The sequence below is a fragment of the Pagrus pagrus genome (assembly GCF_965226575.1).
Source record: "Pagrus pagrus genome assembly, chromosome: 16".
Taxonomy (NCBI): domain Eukaryota; kingdom Metazoa; phylum Chordata; class Actinopteri; order Spariformes; family Sparidae; genus Pagrus; species Pagrus pagrus.
In genome coordinates, this window is record NC_140200.1 from 8,403,002 (window position 1) to 8,417,617 (window position 14,616).

The 14,616-nt window shown below is 41.9% G+C and overlaps 1 protein-coding gene across 2 annotated transcripts; it reads right to left on the reverse strand.

The window, feature by feature from the left end:
- Positions 1–3,967: 3,967 nt before the first annotated feature.
- On the reverse strand, positions 3,968–12,617 carry myb (v-myb avian myeloblastosis viral oncogene homolog). 2 transcript variants are annotated; one of them, XM_084378425.1, is made up of 15 exons: positions 12,451–12,617; positions 10,305–10,422; positions 10,104–10,175; positions 9,869–9,961; positions 8,807–9,027; positions 8,134–8,350; positions 7,944–8,012; positions 7,756–7,860; positions 7,080–7,343; positions 6,773–6,937; positions 6,365–6,483; positions 6,090–6,267; positions 5,750–5,848; positions 5,479–5,562; positions 3,968–5,362 (listed from the first exon to the last, which is right to left on the reverse strand). In XM_084378425.1, the coding sequence occupies exons 1-15, from the start codon at positions 12,471–12,473 to the stop codon at positions 5,252–5,254; spliced, it is 1,938 nt and encodes a 645-aa protein (XP_084234551.1). In that variant the 5' UTR covers positions 12,474–12,617; the 3' UTR covers positions 3,968–5,251. The 2 variants fall into 2 exon arrangements, with proteins under 2 accessions (XP_084234551.1, XP_084234550.1); XM_084378424.1 differs by having other exon boundaries at positions 3,968–5,365.
- Between the last annotated feature and the right edge of the window lie 1,999 nt (positions 12,618–14,616).

Sequence of the window (14,616 nt, forward strand, 5' to 3'; positions counted from 1 at the left end):
ATTTAGTTGCATTGAGCAGTGTGGTCGCAGACTGCAAGGAAAATGTGAAAAAATCCCTCATTCTTTGTTTCAGGGAATTATACACTAATGAAAACATAACTATGAATAATATATTCCTTTTCTGCCAATAGATTGCACTAAATTCTCCACACTGAGTGCTTAAACACCGAACTTTGCTTCTGTTTCACTGTGTGACCTTGTTGATATAAATCCTAAAATTAACCAGACAAACTATAGATTCACACCAGTTGAACTCTCTTTTCTCTCCCTGCGTCTTCATCCCTTGTTTTCTTCTCTGCCCTCCACTCTGCTCTCCTCTCCTCCGTACCATGGATGGGTAGAGTAGTTATCAGGCCCGGCCAGCCCAAGCCCAGCCCTCCTACCTGACCGCTGCCAGCAGGGAGCGGCTGCTCTCGCCTGAGTATCTCCGACCACAACAGCACCCAAGGGAATGGGGAAATCGGGCTTGAGTAATCTACGCAGGCCCAGAGCGAGCTGGCCAGCGCGTGAGTGTGCGGAGTGTGTGCATTCTTGTGAGTATGCACGCGCGTGTTCAGGAGCCCGCCACTTCTGCAACATCCGGCTATAAATCTATTGTGACACGTCAAACTGAATTTATGGGCCAATCTGCTTGCGACAGACATGTTTGATTTGAAAAGGGAAAGGAGGATGGAATAAAAAAAAACGTAGTAGTAAGAGTGAACTTCTGCTTTGACGCTTGGGGCAGGAGATTTCGTAAACAATGTACCATTCTCATCTGAAACTTTATAAAATGTTTCCCCTTTAACCTTTCTGTGTCGTCTCGAAGCTTTTACATCGTCCAATAAAGACTAGAAAATCTGAACCTCCTGTTTGCATTCAGCATGAAGTTGTTTACCAGTTGCACGCTGCACACTCCACCCATCCATGGTCCAGAGGCCATGTCTTGACTTGACATATTTTGCAGCGCTGCACTGCTATTCACCTGATGTTTGAAGCTTCGAATGCAGCGGCTGCACATTCTCACACAACAATATGTAAAACGCAACAGTCTATGTCATATTTTTGATCATAAATCCAAAAAACGATTCACGAAACGCTGCTTCGTGCCCCCATATTTTTTTATTCTATACATGATTTATGTTTTCTCGCTGTGTGACTGCTTAAAACATATTTGCAATGATGCATAATTGAAATAAATAGATGGATTTACTCATTATCTTCGCTCATGCTCAGCCATCCCGACCAAAACTCAAGAAGTAGTCTAACTTAGAGCGTAAACAAGATGCACGTGTTTACGTCCTTCAGCTGTGAGGAACGTACAGCCAGGTCTTACAAGATTGTTACTGTCGATCATGATGTCGATAATTGGGTTTTTTAATTTTCCTAATAAAAAGGTATGAAGTATTTATCTTAACTTAAATGTGTCTTTAAATACTAAGATTTGCCTTTAACTTGCTTTTAAGGCAACACTTCATTTTACAGTTTCGAGCAGCCTATTTGAAATTTCCTTGAAATCACCCCTGAAATGACCACAATAACTACCTCAAAACTTACTGAAGATTACCCCAACGTTACGTAATAATGCCGTGATTTTGCCATTTTTGACTTATAGCTAATTAACGTCTAACTTCCCCCGTGCCTCAATTTACTGACCTGCAGCAGTTTGGCAGAAACTACACTGTAATATCTGACAGAGGGATCTTACTTTTGAAAAAAGATAAATGACCAAATGAAGCAGATTAACAATGCAAAAGCTTTTCAGCTCGTACAACTTATATGTAATAGTCTACTTTACTCGGTAATTCTGAAGTAATTGGTTTCGTGACCTTTTTTTGAAGGAGAGTCTACTTTTACAATTTACAGTGTAGTTTTTCACAGATTAAATTCTTACCTTTGCTATTTTAAATGCACTGTAATGAACTCAACATGTACTTTTCTGTTATTTTAGTGTCTGTTTGCCTCTTTGGGAAAAAAAAACAAAAAAAAACTTAATTTTTTCAGTCTGAACTCAAATGAACTTGACAAAATTCAATATCAGTGTGAGCGGATTGTTTTGTTGATATTGTGCATTATCACACTCTCCTGCTGCCTTTCTCAAACTATTGCTGCATTGCACTGTTGATGATAACACAATCACTTTCCTCATATACTGTTACACTGTTCACTTGATTAAGGGCTTAAGTTTTATGCTCGAGTCGACTGTGTGAGTGTAATAATGAGGAAAGATCTGTGATGACCAACTATTCACTCTGTATGATGTTGTGTCTATCCATCTGGGTCTCTACTGTTTTTTTTTTGTTTTGTTTTTTTTCAAAAAGCCACCATCCATCCATCCATCCATCCATCCATCCATCCACACACACACACTCACACACACACACACACACACACAGGCAGCTGCCTTCTCACTCAGTGGAAGCAGGTGTCTGTAAATCTCGTGGGGTTTGGGGCTTTGGGTTTTGTTTTTTTTTCTTTCTTTCTTTCTTTCTTTCTTTTGGGTGTAGTAGAAGATGGTGAAATTCCCAATGTGAAAGTCTGCTTCTTGCTCTGGCCTCTTTCCACAAGACAACCCCCACCCATACACACACACACACACACACACACACACACACACACATAATGACACACCGACTCACACACATACACACAAAACCACACACACTACGATTGCTGACAGAGAATTTCAAACCCATCCTCTGAATTCGAACAACCCTCATCAGAACTGCTCTATCGTCGCTTTGCCGCCTGTTTGCACCATTTTTGTTACAATAGTTAAAACCACATGTGAATATATGAATATATGTGTCACATAAAGCTGCAATAAGCATGCACCCACCCCCGTGGAAACTATTTCTGTTTGGCCCTGCCTCAAATATCACAGTTCCTGTTAGCCGTGTCCGTCGTGATGAATGTCATTTCTGTTTATGTGTCCCTCCGAGACTCATACTTGAGATGGGAATCTATATTTGAGGGCACTGTGGTGGATCAGGGTGAGGTGGGGGTGCAGGTGGCTGGAGGAGGGGAGGGAGGGCGGGAGGGAGGGAGCGGGTGTAAATATAGCACCTGGTCTGAGTCTGGGCCCCTTTGGCTTTGGTGGCCTCACAGGAAAACAAGTCTCCTCATGAGACTGAATGTGGAGATCATACACGTGCGGGAGGATTCTGCTGTTTTATACACTGATTGTACACAGTATATTCACATGTGCTCACAGTTTTGAGAGCCGCCAGAGTAAACTTTCTCTTTGTAGCTGTGCAGGATTCACACAAATGGTCCCTTGTCCACAGAAAAACAGGCAACGGTTGGATACATTTGCTTATGACCGTCACCGGCTGGCTTAGTTATTGGCAGATGGAGGGAAGGTTTTATGATATGCTCAGCTCAACTTTATGACAACAAACCTTTGTATCTGCAGGTTTGAGTGTGTGGGAGGTCAGGGTGGAGTATTTGAATACTACAGTCCTCACAAAAAATTTGAATACGAGAGATAAGTATACACTTTGTAGACTTCAGAGAGTAAATTCACTTTCAACACAGGAATTACTGCAGACAGTAGAGTGGCTTCAGTGTTTACGCTTGTAACTTAAACCATTACAGGCTGCATGTACAAATATTATGACTAATAAAAGCATAGTTACGGCTCAAATATACGCAAGTATTTGGTTATTGTCTTCTGAGGAACAGCTTTTAAATTGTTATTACTATTATGTTATGTTCTTTAAAGGTGCAGTATGTCAGAATTTTAGTTTAAAACATTCAAAATTAGCTAAAATTATCACCAGAATTTAAAGTTTTGAAGTTAGTTGTTCTGCAAAGGTATCTATCGTAGTTAGCATGCTAACAAACGAGCTCCTAGCCACTCAAAAAGGTAAAGTTAGCGGTTTCTCTGTTAATATTCTGCTTTCTATTCGCTTGGTGTATGAATCTGAAAGGTGACCATTTCTTGCAAATTGCATCTTTTTCCAAAATCACACTGAACACAAGGATGTAAAAAAAAACAACACACTTTATTTACTAGGCAGTATATAAAAGTATAAAAACATGAAAACTTGGCATGTATAAATGCTTTTATAAAATCACTTTTTGCTGAAAAGCTAGTATAAAAACAAGGCATCTGAAGTATAAAAAGATTGTCTGCTAAGTGTTTGACACGGTCTACTGCAGTCTTAGTAAGAAAACAAAATGCTGATTGAATAAAAACAATACAAAACTATTCAAAGAAATGTTTTAAAAAAACAACATACAAAAGTTTCATTTGGGCTTTTGTTTGTAGCATAGTATAAAATATCAGTGTTTCGTACTCTCACTTTTTTATGGAGAATATAAAATTCAAGTGCAGCTTGGTCTGACTCTTACTGGGAAATGCTCATGGTTTCAAACATATAAGCTCAGTTCAGATTTTTAAATGTATAAATATAATATATATATATTTAAATTTCAATATATATGATATAATGTTTGTTCATCGATTGTTTCTCCATACAAGACCAGAATTAAATTAAAGTTGAAATGAAAACTTTTTTATGAAATAAAGGTGCCAATGTGGTAACTGGGTAATACTAATAAGGCTGGCCCCTTCTGTGGTGTAAAGCATGACAACTCATAGTCTCAATAATAATGTAAGAACAGACGCAGCTGTTCTTGTTCAGTAGTTAAGTGTTTACATGAGGTGGCACAGACCAAACACTTGAAATTCTCAGTAGACCCATTGTACCCAGAAAGAAAAAAAAAGGAAAAGAAAACCAAAAAGAAACTGAAAACTTTCATGACTGAAATACAGAGGTCAGTATTGAAGTAATTAGTATGCCTTTGGATTTATGATAATGCTAACAGGGCTTAAATACTTGCAACAACACTGCTCCATTGGCCAATTGTAAAAACAACAATAACAAAGTCATCATAAAAAAGGAAATAAATTAATCAACTTGTTCTTTATATTAATATCAAAATTCGGAATTATTAATACAGCCCAAATGTAAATTATATAGCCACCATTTCCCAATTATAATACAACATTGATAATAATACAATGACAAGACCAAAAGTGGTAAAACGTACGTTTCTGAAAAAAAACAAAAAACAAAAGCAAATTCTATATAAAAGATTTTCAGAACAAAAAATGTATATAGTCTTTGGTTGGTCGAAATCCAACAAGTGTGAGTGTATAAACACCAATGGCATAGAGCCTCTCCCAACTGTTGTACCACAACAAATATGTAACCCGCGTCAGTGCAGGGATTGTTGATGTTTCCAGATCAACATGTGTCTCTGTCTACATGACCAGTGTCCTCGTAGGGAAAGAGTTGATGTACTTGTGGCTCTGCTCCGAGGCCAAAACAACGTGCTCCTCCGTCTTCCCGCAGGTCACCTCATCCCATGGAAGCTGCTGTCGACAACAGGAAGAGAGGATGATGAGTTTTTAATCGTGCAATGAAATCAATTTTAGCATCGTTTTTTAAACATAAAACAATACATGAACGCAAACAAACGTATACATACCTGTAGTGGGCTGCCCATGCCTCTGCGAGGGAGGTGGTAGGCTTTGTGTCCATCTTCACTCAATAATGAGCTCGTAAGTAGGTCCTGAAGGAAAATATAGAAAACACATCTTTAGAGAAATCGAGCTGATTTACATAACATTCTGCAACAGCACTCAGAGGACAATACCACATGGATCTAGGAGAGAGGGGGTCTTTCATATACTCTGAGGTAAATTGTTAATTCAGGTTATGATTAAGCTTTGAATTCACATTACAAGACATGAACTTACAGGTACTTCCTGCGCGGGGCCGTTGGGGGAGAAGAGCTGTGTGTGAAGGTCTTGTCCTTCCCACTGCATACACGGGCTCCTCTCACATGGGGACTCCACCTAGGACCAAAAAACACATCATGGTCACGTATCTTCCTTGACTTCAATGACTTTCATTAATCCCAACACGAGTGTGTTGCAAAACTGAAACACACTCTAATCATTTACCACAACTGCAAACTGAAAGTATGCTCCACTTCTCATCTTTGCTTTCTCACCATATAAAGTAAAACTTCAGCCTTCAATGTGTCTACTTGTTTCTTTTGCATATGTGTACATGCTTATTTTGAGTGGAAAGTACCTCTTGTTTTATCTTTTTCAGAGGAGGCTGATCGATGGCACACTCCATCGGCTCCTGCTTGATGGACTCCAGCATCGGACCATACTTGGCCTCCTGGAGGGCCAGGGTTGACCTGAAAGGTGTGGGTGTGCAAGGAGATGACTCCATGATTGAACGACGAATGTTTGGAGTCCTGAACCTGAGAGAGAGAAAGAGAGACGACTGTTCGTAAAGCCTAATTTGTAGCAAATCATGCATAACTACACATTAAACACATTAGCGACAGCTCCACTCACATTTCATTTTCCTTATGGGGCCTGAGAGTGTGGTCGATCAGAGGCTTGGAGTCCACAGGCGAGCTCAGTGGTAAACTGTCGCTGTCGGAGTGTTCTGAACTCATTGACTGGTTGAGAAACTGTGAAACAGAAGGAAGGAAACCAATCAATCAAAGTAGCTTGACAGGTTAATTTTAAAGCGGTAATAATCTGGCAGATCATGGGAGCACACTTGGTCGAAACTACAGGAATGGAGAGTTATGGTGAAATCGATGCTTCGAAAAACGAGTTAAAGATGAGATGATTGAAATGAAACGAAAAAAGATGGAATCAACAGCAGAAAGACTAACTCTAAATGATTGTTGATATGATCAGGCGGCAGGTTGGTGATTGGATGGATTCTGATTCACACGCAGCTACTTTAACTACCTGTGAGGGTGAAAAGGGAAGGTTTCTGCCTGGTGAAGGCTTGTTCGGAGTTGAGCAGATGAAACCAGCCCATGCTCCTTGAGCTGTTCTTGAGCCCTGATTGGGCAAGACCCTGTCTGTTCTGAGAACGCCACTGGTAGTGGCCTCATCCACTGAGGAGAGGCTCTGGGGAAAGGGCGGGAAAATATGGGTAAAGGCCCACTACCAGGTAAAGTCTATGTTGCTCATTGCTACACTATCTTTTTTTTTTTTTTTACATCTAGTAACCGTAACACATACCAAAAAATGACTAAATGCAGACACTTACTGAATCAATGACAGAATCCATAAACTCTGGAATAGTATTTGAGAACGTCGAACTGCTGTGATGGCTGTTGTTGTTGTTGTTGTTGTTGTGGCGGCTGTGATTGTTGTGGGCACGTGTTGCGGAGGCGCTCTCCTCAGGTAGGCAGCTCTGGTCGAGAGGCAGGGCGGGGGCGGCCGCCTGGTGATGAGGTAATAACATTGGCACACCCTCTGAGCTGCTGGTCAAAGGGCTGTGGCTGGCCCAGCTTGAATAGGGCATATTAATCTGGGTGGAGAAAAGGACAAAAAGGGTGAGGGCTTGAAATAACAGTCAAATAATAATCATCTTAAAATATGGAGTGTAAAAAAAAAGTGTCAAACAAGCACAAGAGAGAAAATGCAAGCCTGACAATAAGGGAAGAGGTGTAAAAAAACAACAAATGAGAAAAAGAGAAGAAGAAAGGGAACTCTAATGTAAAGAGTGACAGCAGTGTTGAGGAGAGGGTTGCACAAGGGGTCATGCACACACACGAGTATGTTAAGAAGAAGGTCCTATTTCATCACTTTTGCAGAAACAGACCCCCCAGATGTTTCCTCCTGCTTATTCACACAAACACACAAATCCAACCACTGTTCTCAAAGCCTGGCTCAAACACACATGCACATAAATCGTGCTGTCACACTTGCACAAGACTCACTGGTCGTGACGGCTGGCCTCTCAGCTCATCTTCTGTTGACATGAGCTGCATTTCGATCTCTTTCACCCTCCTCTCCTTTTCAGGGTCCTCCTCACTATAGTGTCTCTAAGAAAAAGAGCAGGAGATTTTAGCCCCATTTCAAACATGTTTCCTCACTATTGTAATCAGTGTTTTCTTGCTGTTCTTACCTGTATAGCAGCGGTTCCATGCTGGGGAATGTTCAGGATGTTCAAACTGAACGCCATGGGGAATGGTACCTGCACAGCCAATCAGACACATGTCCACATCAAACAATGAATCACCTGCAGCTACACAATCAGTATCATTCATCATCGTTCTCCTGCCAGCATCCCAAGTTTGTGTTTAAAGCCCACTCACTCGGTGTGTGTCGGTGATGTAGGCGTAGTTGAGTGGCAGCTGTGCATGACTGGGCGAGTGGTGTTGGAAACCCATGATGTTACTGTTGGTCTTGACGTAGCCATGGCCGATGGAGAGGGAGGGGCTGTTGTTCTTTGACGCGGTCTGGAGATAGCCTTCCTGTTCCACCTTTCGCCTCATGGTGGAGTTCCAGTGGTTCTTTATAGCGTTGTCAGTCCTGGATCATGGATAACACATATTAGCTTACAAGGTATTCATTACAAAACAAATGATAAAACATCCTGGAGTCTAGTGGCACTTGATGGCACTATCAATACAGGCACACAGAGTCTGTTACACATAGATACAGACAAAGTTGATCAGGTTATCAGTACAGAGCGATTACAATCATGTCCAGACAACACTATTGTTTCTTCTCACAAGACTTTCTGTCTTAAGACCACCATATCCTGAAATTATCTTTAAACCAATTTTGCGCCCAATTTAGTGTCTTTTTTTGTGTTCTGTGTGCTCACTTAATCCTTTTTCTCATTTGTTTCCTCTCTTTTCATCCCCCCTTTAGCGCACTACCCTCTGTTTCACCCTCTCAACCGCAGCATTGCGCAGCCAGCCAACAAGAATTCAGTGATTCATCTTAGCTTCTCTTTTTTCACCACTCCATTCTCCACCTTACCTGCCAGGGAGCAGCTTAGCGATTTCGGCCCAGCGGTTGCCAAGTTTCTCGTGCGCCTGGTAGATGATCCGGTCCTCCTCCTCTGTCCACGACGTCTTCTTCACCTCTGGGTTCAGGTGGTTGTGCCAGCGCTCACGGCACTGCTTGCCTATGCGCCCCTTCAGGTGCTTTGCGATCACTGACCAGCGCTTGGCTCCATACTTCTGGACCAGCTCTATCACCTGGGGTTGGATGTGTGTTTGTGTGTGTAGGGAGGGCGAGAGAGAAAGAGGAAAGAGGAGAGGGGAGGAGGAAGAACGTTGAAAAGGAAGAAGTAAGTGATTGTGGAGGGACATGAGGAAAGAGGAAGGAAGGAGCAATAACAGGGAGGAGAGGGAGAAGTAAAGGGGTACAGAATAAGAAAAAAGAGCAGGTATATGAGAGGTAGAAAAGAGAAAATGACAATAAAAATGCTTGTTAGTCACCCAGAAAAATCTCAGAAACTTTTACATTATGTCATTGAACATCTCCTTCCTCCTTCTCTCTTTCTTTATCTTTCTACTTAAGGAGGTGATTGAGAACACCTGGTGGTGAGCAGCGAGGGAGTTTCCAGTGGAACGTTAGCCACTCTGCTAATCATTACAGTGGCATCTGGGTGGAAATATAACTCCTTTGGACTAGTTCAATAAATGCCTAACAAGTTTTAAGGCACCAAACACGGTGCTTGTTGAGTAACAGCAAACTTTTTGGGAAACTAAAAATGTGCAACAGCAGCCAAGGAGTTGCTACAGAATGGTTGCTTTAATCACACAGGAACATAAAGTAATTGGGTTTTTTTTTTTTTATTGCCTGTTTCCTGTGAGTGGTATCCAACTATGTTACAATTTCGAAATGCAACACAGCACTAATAGGTCAAAGGTCATGACTGATGCCTTTGTAGGACTGAAGCATCTTTATGCAGATTATTATTAAACTGCTATTGATCACGTTGATTTTGCATTGCCATGTGGAGGTTTTACTGTGTTGGGCAAATATGGTTTTAAGTCCAGTGTTCATTAAGGTCCTTAAAGGCTGTTTTCTTACCCTCTGGTCTTCCTCTTTGGTCCATGGGCCTTTGATAAGTTCTGGGTTTAGAACTTTCTGCCACCTGTGTTGGCACTGCACATCTGTACGATTCTAGGAGGACAGAAAGAAATCATTTCAATACCAGAAATGAAAGAAAACTGTCTTGGTTTGTTCCCACTTTGCAAGACTATATTGACAAATGTTGCTAATGTTTGCTCCTGTCTCTGTGTGTATGCACAGACCTATTACTTACAGATAGTAAGCTTGCAATGAGTTTCCAGTCTTCTGATCCATTAAGCTCAACGAGTTTCTTCAACTTCTCATCCTGAAAAAAAAGAGAATGCATATTTCAGTTTGTCTGACACATAATATACTGTATGCCTATGCAACGAGCAGCATCTCCAGCATGTTCCCAGGTTACTCAGAAGTGATTCTGCCAAGTGTCTGTGTGTACCTCTTCTCGTGTCCAGCGTGTTTTGCCAAGGTGGCGTTTCCCTGTCTTGGCAAGTGATCCATCATAATCATGTTCATACATCTCGGTCTCCTCCTCATCCTCCTCACTACTGTAAACACTGCAAACAGAGCGAAACAGAGAGAGAGAGAGAAATTTAATAACAAGTGGAGGCTGTCTGAAAAACAGTGTAAGATAATAGCAAGGTAAATAATAGCACAATAAGCACCAGTCCATTTCCAAACTACTCCCTAATCGTTCTTTACAGAGCGCATAAAGAACTCAGCCCACTCTTTAACTCATCAGGTGTCAACACAGACAGAACCAGTCATTCTTGAAGGTTTGGGTGCAGGCGTTTAGCCAAGACACCCACAAGGGCAGAAAGAAAGAGAGAGAGAGAGCGAAAGAGAGAGAGAGAAGATGATGAAGAACAAGCAAGAGGGAGGGAGGGGGGACGGATGGATGAACAGGTTCCAATGTTGTTGGTTTCCACAGATACTGGGATTGGCGCATGCGATCATAATTTCGTGACCCTGGCGTGTTCAGACCTGCAGTGGCATTGTACAGTACAGCCGTGCATGCACAAGCACACACACATAGACACAGAGGGGTGGTTAACCAATCACAATGTAGAACATGGACAACGTGGAAGCTAGGTAGGGTACTTGTCATACAGTGCAACAGGTGAACAGGAACCCCACTGAGAGGTGTGTGCTTCTACAAGAGGATATTTAAAGCAAATTACCTTCCCTATTTTAGTCCATTTACATAACTGATTAACAACACTGACTACACATAAAAATAAAGAAAACGGATATATAGCAGTCAGGCTCTTTTTTTTTCCATTTTAACAATCAACCAGCTCTCTTTCATAAATAAAGGAAATAACCAGTTAGATATACAGATCCGCATGTGCACAAACAAGTCAACATATTACAATGAATACCGCAGGCTCAACTCATCTCGAGAATGATGAATCAACTGAAAAGTACATGATAAAACATTAATCATTACCATTGCTCTTATCTCAATCAGCAGCGTGGTTTTGTGTGTGAACTGGTGTCGCACTCTCTTACATATAAAATAGGAAATAATAACTATTGAAACTATCGGTCAAACTCGAGTAAAAACTTGTCACGCAAGCTGAAAGTGAGTCAGATGCGTTTTCAGGGACAGCTGGTGCCGATCGATGCCCATAAAGAAAGTGGTACGCTGGTGAGAGTGAGGGAAGCTACAGTTTGCGGCGAATCCTTTAACAAAACAAAGGAAATACCAAAAAAAAAAAAAAAGGGAAAGAAAAAAGAAATGCAGCTTCTTCCCAAGACAAGCGCTCACGGGGGAGGCTGTAAAAGCGCAGTTTCCGAAATAACAATGAGCAGATGCTGCGGCAATGTTAAGAAAAAGAACATTTTCCCAGTTAAACAGCGGGATAAAGTCCAGTTCGCAAGTAAAAAACGTGAACGTGGAAATATTTGTCTGTTTTCATCGGAAAAGCGCGATAAAGTATAAATACATAAAAAGCCAATGTAGGACATTAAATTGTTTTGTTGCGATGCATTCAAGACTAAGAGTGTGTTCAGACAGAGATACACGGGCGCCATGCTGCATTGTGTTTGATTTTGTATTTATTATAAGCGCCTATTAAAACCAGTGTCCACGCACCATCTTGTGCACGGTGTGACACGCGCCCGCGACCACCCGCCTAAAGTTGTTCATGCATGTGTGTGTGCGTGAGAGAGCGACACACACACACACACACACACACACACACACACACACACACACACACACACACAGAGCGAGAGAGAGAGAGAGACCCCTCTCTCCACTGACAGCGGCGCGAGGAGCGCACATGCCAGATGACCACCACCTGTCATGGGCGCGCGCGAGACACCCCACAGCAGCACTCGGCTTTAACGGCCGAGAAAACACAACGGCTCACCAGCAACAAGAGCAAGCACGACTGAAGAAAGGATGAAATAAATAAAGCACAAACTCTGTCATTAAAATACACCCTTTAACCCTACGACTCGCGCCGTGTGCTGGCTAACATGAGTGGAAAAACGGTTACTAGCTAAATAGAGGGAAAAAAGGGGAAAAGTTGGAGAGAATGCAAATTAAAAGAGTGTTGTCGTCTGTTTTAACTCACCTGTTTCTCGGCCGCCGAGTCATGTTAATGTGTGCGGAGCGGCTCGCAGGGTTGCGCTGAGCACGGTACTTTCGCTATCTGCGCTGGGTTTGTTCTCCCGGCGAGGAGGCAGGTTGACATTAATTTAAACGCAGCGGCCGCTCTGCTGCTGCTGGCGCTCCTCCCCTCCTTCGCATCCCGGTGAATTTGGCGCTCCTGAGAGCGCGTGCGGCCGACTGCGCATGTGCGAAATGGAGTGTACTTCGCTGCCGTCCGACGTTTGGCACTCATGGTCTGCAATAACACGGGGAAAAGTCAGACTGTTTGTTTTAATGGCGACAGAAGTGATTCAAATCATTAGAGACGTTTTGTTCTTCCTGAAAACGTATGCGTTTAGGCCTTTTATGCTGTGCTTTCTAAACCATAGGCCGCTCGCCACGTGATTGAATAATACGAAGTCAATGATCATGAAGATGTCGCTGTAATATACTCAAACAATTCAAAGTTGTTGAATTTTAAGCGTCAGTGGGATAATGATGGTGCCTCAAGGACTATTCTGTACAGGGCTACTGAGAGACAAGTAGATGTGTGGGATTTACGAGGCGTCAGTGAAGGCAACAGAGCATTACTCATTACACTTGTCAAAGGCGCGTTTTGCTGCTCTGTCCGCGCTAGACGCTCTCTGTCAACAATTTTCTGAGTTACTTCTCCTCTGTTGAAAAGCAGAAGGAAACTAATGAGCCTGGACGAAGTAAACAATTGCGGAATGGGCTTGTGGCATGCGAGGAAAGCGAAGTTCCCATGCTTTCGGTGCTCGGCTTAATACCTGACTGCTGTTATAAAAACAGATGTTCCTCTGTGATAAAACATGCAAGACCTTGGTCTTATCCTCCAGCGATAAAAAATGAGCTTTTGTGCTCGCCCAGACAAAGAAAGTTAAAGAAATCCAGTGTTTCAGCTTCTTGTTTTGTTGTGGGAGTCTATTGCACATAACTCAAGTGACAGCTGCCTATAAAGCACACATGGCTGCCAATGTGTCATCCATGTTATTCCTAAAGTTGCCTTTTTGAGTTTCTTAAACAGCAGCTTGCTGATGATGTCTTTGCATTTATTCAAAATTAATCCACATTTGTATTAGGAACAAGTTCAGCCTGTTTTTCCAGCAACCCTGTGTCACAGATGACTAATAATAATGCTTCACTTAGCTGTATTGCATAACTTCTTCTTCTGCATTAGTCTGTATTAAAGCGAATGGCCACCATGTATTATGATTATTTTGTTTTGGTTGAGTTCTCCATCCTCCTTGCGCCAGAACTGTCCACTCAGCCATTCACTTCAGGGAGGAGGAGGGGGGGTTAATGCTTTATTTGTATTTTGTGTCTTCTCATTGTATTAGTTCCTCCATACGCGACCGTATTGTCCTGGTCACTTGTAATTACCATCACCCCAGACCAGCCTTTTGTCCCAGGGCAGTCATCATAATAGTGGCCTGATAAAGGGCTGCACACATACACACATGACCATGGACTGCAAATTTCACTATTTGATTCAACAGTGAGTGCTCAGTGAAGTGAAGATCTTCGAGAAATATCAAGACTTAAAGGACTGGACAAGGAAAGTTATTTCTAAAACGTGTTATGTGTGCGTTATCATTCATCATGAATGTGTGACATTGAAGCTATGTTACCGTAACTTTTAGTGCCACTACATTTACCTCCAGGCCTGCTATAATATATTGCTTTGTTATCAGGTTGCAATAACCTGTAGGCTTCAAATCCCATACACATCTGTGTACACGAGCACTGTTCCAGTAATTTTTTGCCTCGAGGAGGTGCCACTTCTAATCTATTCAAATCAATTTTTTATTGTACTGCAGCTATCGTGCAAGATTCCAATACAAGATGCCCCATATAGAAAGAGAAGTGGGTCGGTAAGAGAATTAAAGCACCAAAAATACCAAAAGACGCCAAAAATATAGTGTCAACACCATTATTAACACAGAGTGGTCAAAAGAAAGCTGAATCTTACTTCACAGATAGTATAAACAAATATGTGAAGAGAAATTCATCTCCACTTTGATTTTTGTGTGTGCAAGATGTTAAGTATATCTGTAAGTATGTGTCTTTAGCTTTTTTCTGCACAAGCCCTTAATGTGTCTTTTCCCTAGAGGGTAATATTAAAAACAAC